Here is an 18,010-nt window from a genome sequence, read left to right on the forward strand (position 1 = left end):
CAGTTCTGGAAAACCAGTCGTGGAAATTTTGAGTAGTTTGGAGAACCGGCAAATCCCACCTCTGACTGGCACAGCCCCCATCTATTCCCTGCCTCCCGAGTCCCAGCTGATTGGCTGGGTCTTCTTTGGTTGCCCTGCACAGGAGAACAGAGCTGGAAAGTAGGTTAGTGGGGTGGGGAGGAAATAGAAATTTTGCAGTATTCTTCCCCCAGGAGTGGGGAGGGAATGGGGATTTTGCAATATCCTTCTCCTGCCACACCTACCAAGGCACACCCACAGAGCCGGTAGTAAAAAAAAAATTAATCCCACCACTGGTTTACTCCTTGATTAGTTTTCCATCCAGCACTTCTGGTCCTGCCTTCAGGTGTTTTGGAGAATAGGCTGATCCCAGAGGTGGGCTGCACATACTGTAATAACCAGTTCACCAAAAATGTGAGCACACACGCCCACACCCCCTTCACACAACTACTGGTACGGGCGAGTCGGTTCGAACTGGTAGCAGCCGACTACTGGTTGACACCCTCTTCTTTGTGGCATCCCTTTAGATATTGGAACACTGCTATCATGTCACCCATAGTTCTTCTTTTCATTAAACTAAACATATCCAATTCCAGCAATCATTCTTGACCTATCATGTTGTGCTAAAATGGGAAGAAAATCTCCATGGATCCAGGCAACACTCAGGCCATGAAAAAAAATACTGGGGAATGTCTCCCATATTACCACCTCTTACAATATTAGACAATACAGTATCAACAGTAGAGACCTTCAAATTTCTAGGTCCTATCATATCACAAGACGTATAATGGACACCTAACATCAAAAATGTCATCAAAAAAGCACAACAAAGAATGTTCTTTCTGCGCCAACTCAGAAAGCTCAAACTGCCCAAGGAGCTGCTGATACAGTTCTACAGAGGAATTATTGAGTCTGTCATCTGCACCTCTATCACTGTCTGGTTTGGTTCTGCAACCCAACAGGACAGACACAGACTCCAGAAGATAATTAGAACTGCAGAAAAAACAATTTCTACCAACCTGCCTTCCATTGAGGACTTGTATAGTGCACGAGTCAAAAAGAGGGCTGTGAAAATATCTACAGACCCCTCACATCCTGGACATAAACTGTTTCAACTCCTTCCCTCAAAACGACGCTATAGAGCCCTGCACACCAGAACAACTAGACACAAGGACAGTTTTCCCCAAATGCCATCACTCTGCTAAACAAAGAATTCCCTCAACACTGTCCAACTATTTACAATGTCTGCACTACTATTACTATTAATCTTCTCATCACTCCTTATCACCCATCCCCTCCCACTTGTGACTGTATGACTGTAACTTTGTCGCTTGTATCCTTACGATTTTTATCGAGTGTTTCCTTGTATGATTTGATTGCTTATGGTACCCTATGACTAACATTAAGTGTTGAACCTTATGATTCTTGACTCTTGACGAATGTCTCTTTTCTTTTTTATGTACACTGAGAGCATTTGCACCAAGACAAATTCCTTGTGTGTCCAATCACACTTGGCCAATAAAGAATTCTATTCTGTTCTATTCTATTCCCTATTCTATTTCTATTTCTATTTCTATTTCTATTTCTATTTCTATTTCTATTCTATTCTATTCTATTCTATTCTATTCTATTCTATTCTTTAGCATCAATAAACAATCTGCACTAAAGTCCAGCTTTCTGCTCTTCCTTGCTTCAGAGTATGTCCATCATTCTCGTCTCTGCCTCCTGTCATCTTTTCTTTCAACCCCTCCTCCCTCCTGTGGTACCTTCTCTCACTTAAACATGCTTTAAGTGGAACTTGTAATTGCAGCTTTGGAGTAAACTCATCTTAAGTCAAGGCATGATTCCAATAACGGCAAGGTGCTACATTACATAATCTGCGCTTCACAGAACCGTACAGATTATGGTCTGCTGTTTTTACTGCAGAAGTTCCCACAGCTAAAGAGACTAAGGCATTTTTTTCCCCCATCGTCAAAGAGTAGCTTGTTTCTTTGGCAGTGCTGAGAAGAGTTAGCAGATTTGTGACTGGACGTGCTAGTTATGCTCGGGTAAATATTCCCCCCTTAGCACTGTGATAGCTAGAAGCAGGGAAGTATCCTGCAGACGCGAAGAAGCAAATTGAATTGTTTGGGAACCAAGATAAAAGCTGACTTCCATCATCATTTAGAGTTTTGCCAAGAATGGAAAAGTCTTACTTTTTATGAACTATCCTAAGGACAAGGTTGAAAGATGATATAGAATACTAGTAAATAGGTAGCAGGGAGTGCTAGGTTTACTATAACCCTCTCAAACAGAGTTGGTGAGGATGATAGCAATCCTATTATATATGCAGTGTTTAATAATAATAATAATAATAATAATAATAATAATAATAATAATAATAATGCCTGCCCCAGAAAATTTACTAAGAAAACAGTCAATGAAGAGAGAGCTTTCTGGTCATGTTTAATTTGTGTTTTGGGCAATGGTAAAAAAAAAATTCCTGTCCTATTGTTCTTTTCTGAGCTGCACACAACTTTCTCGTTTTTTGTTCTGGCTTCCTTGCTTCCAGCAAGAATATGATTTGAACCAGTGACAAGCAAGAGTTTTCATTATGGCACCTTGCAAATATAGTAGCATCTCCATCTATTTCAAGGATTTGCAACTTTGCTGTTGCAAATTTGAGATTTTTGTTTAATTAAGACAATCTTTTTTAAGGGGGAAAAAAAGTTGTAATAAGGAATTGGCTGGCCACAAAGAGAGAGAGAAAGAAAGAGAGAAAGGGAGAATAACAGGCATTGTTGTCCCTGGGAACACCAGCACACTGGAGATCCAGAACCCATTTGAAAAATTAAGAAGGGCCTTGACAGGTAATTGAAAGTTTTCTCTAGTTTGGCACTCTGTCCTTCCTGGATTCATGGAACTGGAAAAATGGACCCAAGAGGCCATCTCCACTTTAGGAAGGAAAAAAAAGTTGCACTGCCTTAAAAATAAGTTGTTTTTGAAAAATTACCAAAGCCCTAACTTTGAGTCACAAATCCTCATTCAGTGTCAATAAAATCTGATTTTCAATTCTAAGGCTCCTTTTGTAAAAAAAAAAAAAAAAACCTAAGATGCTGTTCCATGCATCCCCTTCCAAGTCCCCCACCAAAACTCCGAATTCTCCAATCAGAAACCTTGCTTTTATCAAAACTCCACACGATTGGCTTTTAAGAGGAAGAACAAAAGGTACAACCAGTACTCAGAGTTCAAAGCCAAAACTGGCGATAAGCCATTAATGATTGCATTCCAAATGAGCCGGATCGGATCGCGCACACGACAACGGTATCTTGCCTTAACGTATGTGTGTGTGTGTGTGTGTGTGTGTGTGTGTGGTTTTTTTTCTTCCAGGACCTGAATAACTAATAGAGGCAAGTGTGCAAAACCTAAAATATATTAAAATACAAGCATGCAACACACACACACCACAGAAAGGGAGAGGGAGCAAAAGGGAGAGAGAAGGAGGGAGGGAAAGAGAGAAATTAGGAAGGAGAGGGAAAGGGAGAAGGAGAGAGAGAGAGAGAGAAGGAGGGAAAGGAAGAGAGAGAGAAAGAGAGAAGGAGGGAAAGGAAGAGGGAGAAGGAGAGAGAGAAGGAGGGAGAGACAAAGAGAAAGAGAGAAAGAGGCAGAGAAAGAGGGAGAGAAGGAGGGAAAGAAAGAAAGAGAAGAAGGGAGAGGGAGAAGGAGGGAGAGAAAGAGAGAGAGAGAGAGAGAAGGAGGGAAAGGAAGAGGGAGAAGGAGAGAGAGAAGGAGGGAGAGAAGGGGGAGAGAAAGAGAGAGAGAAGGAGGGAGAGAGAGGAGAGAGAAGGAAAGAGAGAGGAGGAGGGAGAGAAAGAGAGAGAAAAGAGAGAAGGAGGGAAAGGAAGAGGAAGAAGGAGAGAGAGAAGGAGGGAGACACAAAGAGAAAGAGAGAAAGAGGCAGAGAAAGAGGGAGAGAAGGAGGGAAAGAAAGAAAGAGAAAGAGAAGAAGGGAGAGGGAGAAGGAGGGAGAGAAGGGGGAGAGAAAGAGAGAGAGAAGGAGGGATAGAGAGGAGGGAGAAGGAAAGAGAGAGGAGGAGGGAGAGAAGAGAGAGAGAAGGAGGAGGGAGAAAAAGAGAGGAGGGAGAAGGAGAGAGAGAAAGAGAGAGAGAGAGAGAAGGGGGGAGAGAGAGAGAAAGAGAGAAGGAGGGAGGGAGAGAGAAGGCCTACTTTGAGTAAAAAGCAATTCTTCTATGATTCAAGAGAGAGAGAGAGAGAGAGAGAGAGAGAGATTTCAGCCCCCAGCCCAACCGTGCACGGTGGAGTTTACACTGTCATCCAACCATCCAAGACCCAGAACCCTTTCCCCCCCTCACCCTCCGTGTAAATCCAGAGGAGCCCACAAAAAAAAAGCCGGCAAAGACTCTCCCCCCTGCCACACACACACACACACACACACACACACACACACACTAAGTGCTGTTTCCTACCTTAGTAGTCACAATACACAGGCAGTCCATCCTGGAGAGCGTCCCCGGAGCGTGTGGCAATCTTCAAGGCAATCCACAAGGGATCCAAGATAAGGCAAAAAGGTTTGGGAAGGAAGAGAAGAAGAGCAGGGCACACCACCAGAGAGAACGACCTGGTTCTCTCTCTTTCTCTCTCTCTCTCTCTCAGGCTGCTGTGCTGTGGCGTTTTCCCCCCCAAACACACACACACACACACACTCCCCAACACACACACACACACACACCCGTTTACTCTCCTACCAGGCCCTGCATTCGGACCCCTCCTCCCCATAGCTTAAAAGGCAGCGGTGATTCCTCCTCTCGGAGCCTCGAAAGCATCTCCCAGGAAAAGTTCCAAGGGATGTGGCTGCATAGCTCAGCCTGCCATCGGGGAGCATCCTAACGGTACAAGCGATGCTTTTGGAGAGGAGACAGAGAGGGGGATGGGGGGGGAAGGATGCAGGGGAAGGGAAGCCCTACACAGCATCTTCCCAATTTCAGGTTGTTGTTGTTGTTGTTGTTGTTGTTGTTGTTGTTTCTTTCCCCTCTGCTATAACCCCCCTCCAAAGGCTCTGGCTGCCCAGCCTGTCACTATTCTCCCCCCACCCACCCCCCGCTTTTTTTTCCCCCACCAAGCCCCCCCCCCCTTTTCTGGCAGGCCTGTCTTGAAAAACGCAAAACTCCCTTCGGTGTTTTTGCGTGTGGGGTTATTTTGTTTTCGTTTTGCAGATGGAGGAGGAGGAGGAAGAAGTCGAAGTGAGGCGCTGAGGGGAGAACTACTTATTCTTCGAAAGGCCGGGGAAACTCTTGGGCCTGTATCGCATCCCCAACTCTCCTCCCTTCCCCTTCTCCCCCCCCCAAAAAAAAATATAAGGTGAACATCTTTGAACATCTCCGAGCAGTTGTCTCCTTGCATCAAGGCGATACAACGGCCGCTGTCAATTTTACCGGTCCCTTTTCTCTCTCTCTCTCCAGAGATTCCTGTCTCAAGCCTCCGCTAGCTGGAACACTCTGGTGTGCATTGCAGGTTTTCTTGCTTTTTGTGTGTGTGTGTGTGTGTGTGTGTGTGTGTGTGTGTATGTAGGGAAGGGGGGTTGTTTGGTTTGTGCCCTTACCCAAAGAGTTTCTCCAAAGGAGAAAGGCACAGCCAAACCATTGGCTGGAAAGAGAAAGAGAAAGAGAAAGAGAGAGAGAGAGAGAGAGAGGGAGGGAGAGGGAGGGAGAGAGAGAGAGAGAGAAGGGGGGCGAGACTTTTTAGAACTTCAGAGGGTCAACGTGAAATGGATGGATCTCGCGGGAAATGGTCTTGGCTGGTGGGTCTCTTCTACCCTTGAAGAAGGACTCTGGAGTGGAAATCAACGGAGGAGACTGGCCTGCGTGAAAGAGGGGTCCTTGTGTGTCGTACACGCTTCTCGTGTGGCCGGAAGGTAGGGTGAGGAAGGCAGGTGCTTCTAATAGGGTGGTAGATTCACACTTTTCAGAAAGTTGGAAATTCTGGTCCTTGTTTTTGGTCCAATCCAAAGGGAGCAGAGAAACAACTGTAGAAATGCAACTTCTGATAAATGGGAGCTTGTTCTGCCCTATGGTGGCATCTAATTTCTGAAAGTACTCTCCTTCCTTCCTTCCTTCCTTCCTTCCTTCCTTCCTTCCTTCCTTCCTTCCTTCCTTCCTTCCTTCCTTTCCTTCCTTCCTTTCCTTCTTTTCCTTCCTTTCCTTCGTTCTTTCTCTTCCTTTCCTTCCCTTCTTCCTTCCTTTCCTTCTTTTCTTCCTTCCTTTCCTTCCTTCCTACCTTCCCTTCCTTCCTTCGCTCCCTCCCTCCCTCCTTCCTTTCCTTCCTTCCTTTCCTTCCTTCCTTTTCTTCCTTCTTTCTTCTTCCTTTCTTCCTTCCTTCCTTCCCTCCTTCCTTTCCTTCGTTCTTTCCTTCCTTTCCTTCCTTCCCTTCTTCCTTCCTTCCTTCCTTCCTTCCTTCCTTCCTTCCTTCCTTCCTTCCCTTCTTCCTTCCTTCCTTCCTTCCTTCCTTCCTTCCTTCCTTCCTTCCTTCCCTTCTTTCCTTCCTTCCTTTCCTTCCTTCCTACTTTCCCTTCCTTCCTTCGCCTCCCTCCCTCTCTTCTCTTCTTCCTTCCTTCCTTCCTTCCTTCCTTCCTTCCTTCCTTCCTTCCTTCCTTCCTTCCTTCCTTCCTTCCTTCCTTCCTTCCTTCCCTCATTCATCAAATATACACAATTCGCCCACCTAACCAAATGTGACACTCAGTGGTGTACAACGCTCCAATAAAGCCATAAAATAAACGTAGGTAATTCTCAACTTAACGACCACAGTTGAGCCCAGGACTTATGTGGCTTAGTGAGAAATTTGTTAAGTTTAGAGTTTTGTCCCATTTTATGACTTTCCTTGCCACATTTGTTAAGTGAATCACTGCAGTCGTTAAATGAATAACACGGTTGTTAAATGAATCTGGTTTCCCCATTGACTTTGCTTGTCAGGAGGTCGCAAAAGGGGATCACGGGGACACTGCAACCGTCATAAATGTGAGTCAGTTGCCAAGCATCAGAACGTAAATCATGGGGTCACGGGGATGCTGCTATGGTCATAAGCATGAACAATGGTCATAGGTCACTTTTTTCAGTGCCGTTGTAACTTCGAACTGCTGTAAGTCAAGGACTAACTGTAATTCAATCATTACCTAAAACCATTTTATAATAATTATTTTAAAAGCATTTAAACATTCCAAAAGCAGAACTCTGCCAACTGGCTTGGAACCCCAATGGGAGCATCACATTTTAGAGGTGGCGACTAGATTAGCAGAAAATCTCACCTCCATCACTATGCCTTGTTTCGTTTTGGTTTTTTTTTTCCATCTGCTTTAAAGTTAATTTTAGTGCTGTAATGCTCAGTGTTTTCATGTTTTAATCCTGTAATTGTTTTACTTTGTTAGTTATGGGTATCGGAAGCCACCAGGAGTTGCTTGATGGGTGGCATACAAATTTAATTAATAAAGAAGTGAGGGTTCATTTATTAATTATTTGATTTTTTTTAAAGGTTTCCTTTCTCCTATCCTACCCAACTCTAGGGGGCAGAGCTCATCTCCATTTACTAAACAGCATTGTCCAAACACAGTTTGCATGGTCATGTAGCCAGCATGACTATACACCAAGACGCACGGTCCTTCTCTTCACTAGACTAGCCAAGCCCAGTTCCTGTAACTGTTCTTCATATGTTTTAGCCTCTAGTCATCCTGGTTGCTCTTCTCTGCACTTTTTCTAGAGTCTCAACATCCTTTTTATAATGTGGTGACCAAAACTGGATGCATCCTTTGTGTTCTCTGAGCTTGGCTGCTTTCATCACCAAACTAGGTAACATCCTCAGTGCTAGGTGATAACAGGTGATCAGTGCTAACACTGATGGTGTTATCTAGTTTGGTAATGAAACATCTGCAAGAAAGCATAAATATTTTCACTTCCTTGGCCCAAACTATACCTTTTTTTCCCTCCTTTCCTTTCATGTCTGTTAAGGACATAAGCCTGGGAATAGTTACTGTCTCTCTGAGTAATCTATAAACCCTGCCTGAAATCTTTACAGCCGAAGAGCTGAATATAAATGTTTACATGATTAATTAAACAATCGGGTCTAGTCTTCCAAAATACAGAAGCATCCCCTTGTTCAGAAGAGTCCTGGGGATTAGTGTTCCCTTTTCATCTGGCAGAGGACCAACCTTCCTGCCAATGCAGCAAGATGAGATGATCTCAAGCGATAGTTATCTTTGCAGTACAAGCCTAGATATCTAATCACACTGAATGTAGTTTGCTCGCTTTATGAAAATGCCATAATAGGATAGCACCTCGCCACTGGGGCAGCCAGCCAGCCAGCTCAGACCTCCCTTGAGATATTCCATTACATTCTTCTAATTTTTCGATCATTCTCAATATTTAGAGTCCCGCCTCTCAAAAACAAATTATTATTATTTTTTAATTGTTTGCTCTTTAGGTCTAGATTAACTTTGGATGAGAATTTAATTTTTGGAGAATGCTGATATATGCCATGTCTTGGGATACTATATCACACAAGGCATATACAAAAAGAGGAGAAGGCCAAAGAACATGAGATAGACCTTTGAAAGTGCAGAAGAAGAAGAAGAAGAAGAAGGAGGAGGAAGGAGGAGGAGGGAGGAGGAGGAGGAGGAGGAGGAGGAGGGAGGAGGAGGAGGAGGAGGAGGAGGAGGAGGAGAAGAAGAAGAAGAAGAAGAAGAAGAAGAGAAGAAGAAGAAGAAGAAGAAGAAGAAGAAGAAGAAGAAGAAGAAGAAGAAGAAGAAGAAGAAGAAGAAGAAGAAGAAGAAGAAGAAGAAGAAGAAGAAGAAGAAGAAGAAGAAGAAGAAGAAGAAGAAGAAGAAGAAGAAGAAGAAGAAGATGATGATGATGATTTAATCAGAAATTCTATTAGGCCAAAATAAGTTTTGCAAAAGTGCTCCTATGTTTTAAGTTTCAAAACAATCTTCATCACACCAGTAGGGGGAAGTTCTCTGATCTGATAGCTATGTCTCCATCAGATTACCTTACTAAATGAAAGAAGGGTCATCTAGACACTTACATTGGCTCTTACAAACACAATAGCAATAGCACCTAGACTTATATACCACTTCACAGTGCTTTATAGCTCACTCTAAGCAGTTTACAGAGTAAGCCTTTTGCCCCCAACAATCTGGGGTCCTCATTTTATTGACCTCGGAAGGATGGAAGGTTGAGTCAACCTTGAGCCCCATCAGGATCGAACTCCAAGCTGTGGGCAGAGGTTGCCTGCAATATACTACAATGTAATCACTACGCCATCAGGATACAACTTTGTGTTAGCTGTGATCTTCCAAAGTTTCAGTGAACAAACAGTGATCAAATGTTTGAACGTTTTTCACTTTGACAAATATAAATTCCAGGTATTAAAATCAAAACTGTTTTTAGAGACAAAATTTTATATGAACTTCAATAAATAATTCACTTTAGTTCTACTCTACCAAGTATATTCTTGCAATATAAAAAAGCCATATAACACTTAAGAGCAACTGTTTTCTCTTTCCTATTTTCAAACACTACCATTTACCCTATCAGAAAGTAAGAGTCCATAAATCATCTTATATTTTTTCCACTTTTTTTCTGAAAACAACAGTTCTCTATTCCAAAGAAATCTTTTCTATGTTTTCTAACCAGCACCAAATGTTTAAAGTTTGTTTTCTTACACTAATGAATGCTGATTCATTATTTAACATCTTCCCCCTCCCCAAATTTTGTTAAACTCGGTGAAACTGTTTTCCAAGAAAGTATATAAAATATTTCATACAATTCTACATTTATCTTCATTTTATAAGTTTGTTGAATTAAAAAAAGAGTAACTAAACAGTCAAGAATGAAAAAAAAGGAAGAAAAAGTCAGACAAAAATGCAAAAAGAAAAAGAAAGGAAAAAGTAAAGAATTTTTTTTAAAAAGAATGAGTTCCAATTCTTTTGGGTATACATATAGGAAAAAGATACATCAAACTCTTATTCTAAAATTAAGGGAGCTTATAGTACATAAATGTATCACTGTGAAAGAATCCTATCTTGACAGAGGATAAGAAAATGAAAAATAGAGACAAATATAAAGTTGTTTTAAGATTAAATCCCTCTTCAAGGAAGAAGGGCAATTTGGAAAATGAATGAATGAATGAATGAATGATCATCTCATCGGCTCCTTTTAATGATCCCATAATCCCTTGCAGGTTGGAGTCTGAGCAACTGAATGGAACTATCAGAGTGTTTAATGGCCGGATGCCTTTCCTGTTGCCAGTGTGGAGTTTTGTTCAGCAGATATATTCTCATTGTGCCCAGAAAGAGAAATATCTCTCTCTATTTAGGATCGAACTCACAGCCTCCTGATTGTGAGGAAAGAGCTCCATCTCTAGGCCACCGTACCACTCCTGAATGAACAAATGAATGAACGAATGAATGAATGAATGTTATGAGCTAATTACAAGCTATAATAACATAGTCTTTATTGCAGTGTTTTGCAAACTTGGGAACTTTAAGGCATGCGGACTCTAATTCCCAGAATTCCTCAACCTGCTGGCTAGAGAATTTTGGGAGTTGAAGTCCATAGGTATTAAAGTTGCCAGGGTTACCAAGGTTGGAAACCCCACTCTCCCAGGACAAAATTGAACCTAAGTATGTGTATCAGTGGTCTCCATGCCTTCAAAAAACCTCTAAAAGTCACATTCTTGTGACGTTTACCTTTCCAGAAGTATTATATGCTTTATGCTTGAGTGTAAAATCTTCCAATACTCCTCAAAAAGGAAATGTGACATTAAATGGACATTCTATTTGAAAGGTGAGAAAAACCAATGGGTGGCAATCCTTTAAAGACAGCAAAAACTGTCTAAACATTCGCACCATATTTTCCAAATTTCTGGTATAATAAGGTAAAGGTTCCCCTTGCAAATACGTGCTACTCATTTCCGGCTCTAGGGGGCGGTACTCATCTCCGTTACAAAGCCGAAGAGCCAGCGCTGTCCGAAGACGTCTCCGCGGTCACGTGGCTGGCATGGCTAAATGCTGACAGCAAATGGAACGCTGTTACCTTCCCAACAAAGTGGTCCCTATTTTTCTACTTGGATTTTTTTACATGCTTTCAAACTGCTAGGTTGGCAGAAGCTGGGTCGAGTAACGGGAGCTCACTCCATAACACGGTGCTAGGGATTCGAACCGCCGAACTGCCAACCTTTCTGATCGACAAGCTCAACGTCTTAGCCACTGAGCCACTGCATCACCTCATTTATCTGGTATAATAGAAAACCTCTAATTCTTTTCCTGGGTGTAACGTATCTTATTCTCCACCCGGTTGAAGTATGATTCCAATAAAGGAGAAAGGAGATTCTAAGAGTAATTTTTCTGTAAATTATTAAGGCTATAAGCACAATATTATTGTGTTGTCTCGAGAGGCAGACAGCTCAGTCAATCACAAGGCAGGAATCCCCCATTGGTTACTCAAGGCATTATATCTTCAGTCTTTCAGAAAAGCAACCATAGAGAATTTGCAAAGCAACTTGGCAAAGCTCCAAATAATGTAAGAACCTCCAAACAAATAATTGTTGCTGTTTCCTTATTTATTTATTATTTGCAATTTTAGAGATGGAAACTTGCAGAATAACTCTGAGCTCTTTCGGTAAAAACTCTGATTAGCTCCACCATGAAGATCCACAAAAGATCCATCAAATCAGCAAAGAAAAGAGTTTTGCAAGGGAATTCCAAAGTTCGAGGCAAAACAGTAAGCTGAGTACCACCCCCATATTTTATTTTGTCCTAACGCAAACCAAATGCCAGTTTGGTTAAGGCTCCGAGTTAGAAGCTAGAAGATGGTGAATTCTAGTCCCCCCTCAGGCATGAAAGCCGACTGGGTGATTTGTGGGAGACATTGAGTTCTAGTCCCACCTTGGATATAAAAGGCTAAAGGTGACTTTGGGCCAATCATCAGGAGACTGTGAATTCTAGTCCTCTTGCTTAACCAAGAAAGTCAGCTGGGTGTCTATTGGGACAATCACCAGGAGACGGTAAGGAGCAAAGTGGCTCTCGTGATGAGGACATCGGATTGGAGGTTAGCAAGCCCATGTTCGAGACCTAAGTGTTGCCATGGATGGGGTGAGTCCCCCGGTCTTTGCTCCAGCTCCTGGGGGACATGAAAGGAGCCTCCAGTTAGGTGTCCCCGGGCAATGGTGATGTCACAGGCTAATCCTTTCAACCTGGAAGCACCTTAGTGTTTCTGATAGGAGTGCAATGAGACCAGGAGATGGTGAGTTCTGGACTGCCTTATGTCAACTCATAAAATATTTCTATGGTCTTTTTAGAGTTGCAAACAGAAAGGGAGAGGGGAGCAGTGCAGCCACTTGAAAACCGATACTGCATTCCATAAATGTTTTCAAAGATAGTAACTAGGTGGCCGAAGTTTCTGCCTCGCAAAATTCTAACTGGAGAGAATGATGACTCTTGGCTATGGATGTGTCCAATTGGAGAATATGAATTACGATACACCCAGGGGGTGGGGGAAAACCAGGGTCAAGGTGACAATAAATGTTGTGTCTCAGAGTCGGCTACACCCAGGCAGTGCCAGCATGTTAACTCCCAATAAATCCTTTTGAAGTTTTGGGACTTTGGCTTGAGACTCATGATTTAAATGGGAGTAACTGCCAGAGCCCTGACACCTTAGGTATAAAAGCCAACTGGGTGACTTTGGGCCAGTCTCATTTTATCAGGTTGTTGTTGTCGGGAAAATAGGAGGAGGAAGGAGAATCTACCTTGAATTATGTTTAAAAATAATAAAGGCAGGATATAAACAAATAATAAACAGCGAGTTCCATTGTCCCAAAAGGACTTCTTCAAGGGGCAACTGGACTTTCTGATTTTTCTTTGAAGACATTTCACTTCTCATCCAAGAAGCTTCTTCAGCTCTGACTGGATGGTGGAAAATGGAAGGATTTATATTCCTTGCAGACTGCTGGTCATTTGCATCCTCTTAGACAGTCGTTGAGGCCACTGGCGATTTATTTGTGTCCTCAGGTTTACGCAAATGGGTGTGGAGCCTTCTTGGAGCTGTTGAAAGAACTGGGTTGTAGACTGGAGATAGATGGTGTCATATTCCCCCTCCCTCTGTTGAGAGAAGGCTGCTGAGCTGAAGAAGCTTCTTGGATGAGAAGCGAAACGTCTTCAAAGAAAAACCAGAAAGTCCAGTTACCTTTTGGAAAAAAATGCATCTTTGGGACAACTATGACCTGATGACTGAGAATCTCCTAGACACCAACTCCTATCATTGGAACTAAAACTCATGGGGTTTTGCTTTGCAGTGTATTTCCAGAAATACCAGCTTTGCAGGTATTTCCGGAAATACAGGAAGTGATGAAATGGGCCTGTTTTTCGGCCTCCAATGGCTGCAGAGGCTTCCCTCGAGCCTCTGGGAGGCCAAAAAGGCCTCAAACGAGCCAAAAATCAGCTGGGAAGCACACACATGCACAGTGAGGTAAGTTTGCCTGGGGCTCGTATGCCTGCACAAATGGCTTTGTGTGCCACCTGTGGCATGCGTGCCATAGGTTTGCCATCACAGGACTGAGCTATTCTGTGCATGGTATTTATGTGGTGCCTGGTCGTGTGTGACTTTTGTGTGTGACTTTCAGTTGTTAATTGATAGTATTGATAGCTGGCTATTAAGCCTTGGTTGTTACACTGCAATGAACAAGGACACACATTCAATTTCCCAGCTATTAAGATTGTTGGCCAAGCAGGGACAAAAATACCCAGGGAAATTATTGAAGCCTGGGAAATGGGCCCCTTTTAAGTCAACAGGAGTGCTGATTTACTACCAGCTCACCAAGTACAGGGTGCAGCAGCACAAGGAAACAACAACTAACAACTTAGTAGCCAGTCATCAATATTTTAGTTAACAACTAAAAGTCGCACACAACCAGGCAACACATAAATACAATGCACAGAAGAGCCCAGCGCACACATAGTGAAGTTCCTATGGGATGGGCTCCAGCATGTGTCCAAAAACTTGGAAGACTAAATCTCTGATCTCGGCAACTGACTTAGATAGGTTCTTGCAGAATTTGCTTTAAAAATTCTTTGCAAACAGAAGAAAAATGGTCATAGGTGTAGTCAGGATTATCGTGTTTCTTGGTTACAACAGGATCAGGAATAGAGAGAGGTATAACAGATGTGAAAATGTCATCTTTGAATTGTTCAGTCATTCGTATAGTTCATCTTCCACGGATTCTTGACTCCTTAAGTTACACAGGAGATACGAAGGGAGAATTTCATGAAGCTTTCCCCATAAAGATAACTATTGTCACCACGAAAAGGGATTTCCGCCCTTCAAGAGGGATTGAAAAGTGTCTCCTTTCCTGGACCAATTGAAAGAATTGCCCATCCAATTATTATGCCTACAAATTCAGTAGAGAATTTCAAAAGGCCATTTGTATTCAGTGCTGGTCAAAACTAAAACCTTGAATTCAGCTCGATGACAAATAAGCAGCTGGTATAGCTGCATAAACATTGGGGGTTACAGGTATATGGTCTCAGATTGCCAAGCCTTGCAGATAGAATAGAATAGAATAGAATAATAGAATAGAATAGAATAGAATAGAATAGAATAGAATAGAATAGAATAGAATAGAATAGAATAGAATAGAATAGAATAGAAATAGAAATAGAAATAGAAATAGAAATAGAAATAGAAATAGAAATAGAATTATTTATTGGCCAAGTGTGATTGGACACACAAGGAATTTGTCTTGGTACAAATGCTCTCAGAGTACATAAAAGAAAAGATACATTCATCAAGAGTCAAGAATCATCAGGTACAACACTCAATAATAGTCATAGGGTACAATAAGCAATCAAATCATACTAGGAAACAGTCAATATAAATCATAAGGATACAGGCGACAAAGTTACAGTCATACAGTCACAAGTGGGAGGGGATGGGTGATAAAGAGTGAGGAGAAAATTAATAGTAATAGTAGTGCAGACTTAGTAAATAGTTGGACATTGTTGAGAGAATTATTTGTTTAGCAGAGTGATGGCATACGGGAAAAAACTGTCCTTGTGTCTAGTTGTTCTGATGAATTTTTGCACAAGGTGCAGTGTTAAAAATCCAGGAGAATCCATCAAAAAATGCATTTGTCAACTTTGGAAGCCATATTAGCATCAGACGCTTTCACACTGCCACCTTCTTGAACCTGGGAAAATGGGAGGGTGGAATTTCTTGGAGTGTATGTGGTTAGACATAACAGCATCAGAGGTGGTATTCAGCAGGTTCTGACCAGTTCTGAAGAACCGGTAGCGGAAATTTTGAGTAATTTGGAGAACCAGCCAATACCATCTCTGACTGGTCCCACCCCCATCTATTCTCTGCCTCCCAAGTCCCAGCTGATCGGCTGGGTCTTCTTTTGTTGCCCTACACAGGAGAACGGAGCTGGAAAGCAGGTTAGTGGGGTGGGGAAAGAATGGGATTTTCTAGTAACCTTCCCCTGTCATGCCTACCAAGTAACGCCACGCCCACAGAACCGGTAGTAAAAAAAAAAATGAATCCCACCACTGAACAGCCTTCTTTTTCTAAGTCAAGGTCGTGTTATTTCTGCACCTGGTTGAGAGGACGTCTCAAGTTGGGACAGATGGTGATTGGGGCATGTGATGCCACGATGGGAGCAGGGGATGGATTTGTAGTTTTTACTCCTTGCAAGGAAACCCGGAACTTTCAGATTCATGATTCCCCAGATGCGCCAGCTTACTATCCAAATAAACAGAACTTTTGAGAAGATGTCTGTGTCGGAGAGTTATTGGTTGGAGTGGAGGTTTTCTGGAACACTGACTGGGGGGAGGGGCAGGCGCCTTTATGCGCACATGCGCACGGCCAAATGAGGCTGCGAGTGCACATATGATGCTCATGGTGACCGTAGCATGCTCGCAGCAACAGTAATGCCCTCATGGTACTCATGTCAATGGTAGTGCCCGCATGATGTTCACTGCAATGCTAGCGTGAGTGGGGGATGGGTGCACGCACACACACACTGGCCAGCCACTCACGCGGCTTGGTGGCCAAAAGGCCATGGCCTGGTGGTGGGTTGTGGCCCACAGTTTGGGGACCCCTGTTTTAGTTCAAACTAGGCAGGAAATCCTATATCATTCTGGACAAATGGCTCCCCAGTCTCTTCTTAAAAACCTCCCCTGTGAAGCATCCACAAGTTCTGGAGCCAAATCATTCCACTGATTAATTGTTTTCACTGTCGGGACATTTCTCCTTAATTCTAGGTTAGATCTCTCTTTGATAAGTTTTCCACCCATCTGTTCTGACCCAAACCCTTTTTTCAATAAAACAAACACAAACCAAAAAGAACAGAAACCTTTTAATTATTCTTACAAATCCCCGGTTAAAAGGCTGCTGCAAACTAATTAACTTTGATAAGCACAAGCCTCACCAAAACTGTGCAAGGCTGCCAAGAATAACAGATAAGGTTACCTAGAAATATTTCACAACACAAGAGTCTTCAAATACCAACTCAGATACTGCAATGTCCACGAGGCTCGAGTTTCAAAACGTCTTTGCTTCCTGCAAAGAACGTCTGATTCACAGCTGGCTTTTATCTTCTTGAAGGAGGGGCCATTGCCTTGCAGACTTACTCCCGAATCGCCCGTGCTGCTGCAGCTGCTCTTTCCTGCACGCAGACCTGCACGCACATGCACTTGGCACAGGCTCCTCAGGAACCTCCTCATCGCTGCTGCCAGCCCCCACAATCTCTGAAGGCAGCAGCCCACTCCCTAATGGTCCTGGCCCCTCATCTGAGTCCTCACTTTCCTCAGCCGTCCGCACCTGCTGCTGGCTAACCACAAAAACCATCACTTCTTGTCTTGCCCTCAAGTGCTTTGGAGAATAGGTTGACTCCCTCTTCTTTGTAGCTGCTCCTCAAATATTGGAACACTATGATGTCACCCATAGTCTTTCTCTTCGTTAGACTAGACCAGGGGTGTCAAACTCAAGGCCTGCAGGCCTCATCCAGTGCTTGGGCTGCTTAGATCTGGCCTGCAGGGCTGCCCTGGGAACAGCGAAGGACCGGCCCGTGGTGCCTCTGCCAGCTAAAACAGAGCTCGGGAGGGTTGCTTGCGGCCCTCCCAAGCTCCATTTTCGCTGGCAGAGGGCTAGCAAAACAAACTAAAAGAAAAACAAAAGAAAAGGCGAAATGTTTCCCCTTTTGCATTTGAGCATCCAAGAAGGAAACAGGAAAGGAGAAAGGGAAAGAGAGGAAAGGGAAAGAAAAAGAAGGGAAGAGAGCAAGGAAGGTACAAGAAGGAAAGGAGAAAGAAGAAGGAAGGAGAAGGAAGAGAGAAGGAAGGAGGGAGGGAGGGAGGGGGAGGGAGGGAGGAAGGAAGGAAGGAGGGAGGGAGGAAGAAAGGAAGATAGGGGGGAGGGAAAGGAAGGAAGGAGATTATAATGAGAGTGAGGGAGGATCTGAGGGAAGTGCTGCCTTAGCACTTGGCTACCATAGGTGACCCTGACATGAGTCACGCCAAGATGGCCACACCCACCCTGGCCCGGCCCCCTGGCCACACCCACCCCACCCCAAGATCAAACACAACCCCGATGCGGCCCTCAATGAAATCGAGTTCGACACCCCTGGGCTAGACATGCTCGGTTCCCACAACCTTTCTTCATATGTTTCAACTTACAGCTCCCTAATCACCTTTGTTGCTCTTCTCTGTTCTCCCTCTAGAGCAGGGGTGTCAAACACAAGGCCCGCGGGCCAAATCCGGCCCGCCAGACCTCGTCTGATGGCCCGCGGTGCCGCTGCCAGCCTTGCAGCCTCCCTTTTTTTTTTCAATGAATTTACTCCGTGCCTGCACGGAGTAAATTCATTTTAAAATGGCTCAAGTTAAAAAAAAAAAAAATTTACTTACCTTCCGGGACCTGGCCCGACTTCTTCCTGCCCGCACTGCTCCTGGGTGTCGGAC

The 18,010-nt window shown here is 43.5% G+C and overlaps 1 protein-coding gene across 14 annotated transcripts in view; it reads right to left on the reverse strand.

Moving 5' to 3' along the window:
* The window catches only part of DLG2 (discs large MAGUK scaffold protein 2), a 1,023,659-nt gene that overhangs the window by 861,601 nt on the left and 144,048 nt on the right, over positions 1–18,010 (reverse strand). The window contains exon 1 of one of the 14 annotated variants that reach the window (XM_087966068.1): positions 4,485–4,549. The exons of the other annotated variants lie outside the window; for them this stretch is intronic. Coding sequence (XP_087822194.1) covers positions 4,485–4,514 — 30 coding nt within the window. The 5' untranslated portion in view covers positions 4,515–4,549. Of the gene's footprint in view, positions 1–4,484; positions 4,550–18,010 lie in introns of those variants that run through there. 14 annotated transcript variants of the gene reach the window in all.

The sequence above is a fragment of the Notechis scutatus genome, chromosome 5, assembly GCF_049901735.1.
Source record: "Notechis scutatus isolate UNSWTSFEM ecotype Mainland chromosome 5, rNotScu1.2, whole genome shotgun sequence".
NCBI classification, from domain to species: Eukaryota; Metazoa; Chordata; class Lepidosauria; order Squamata; family Elapidae; genus Notechis; species Notechis scutatus.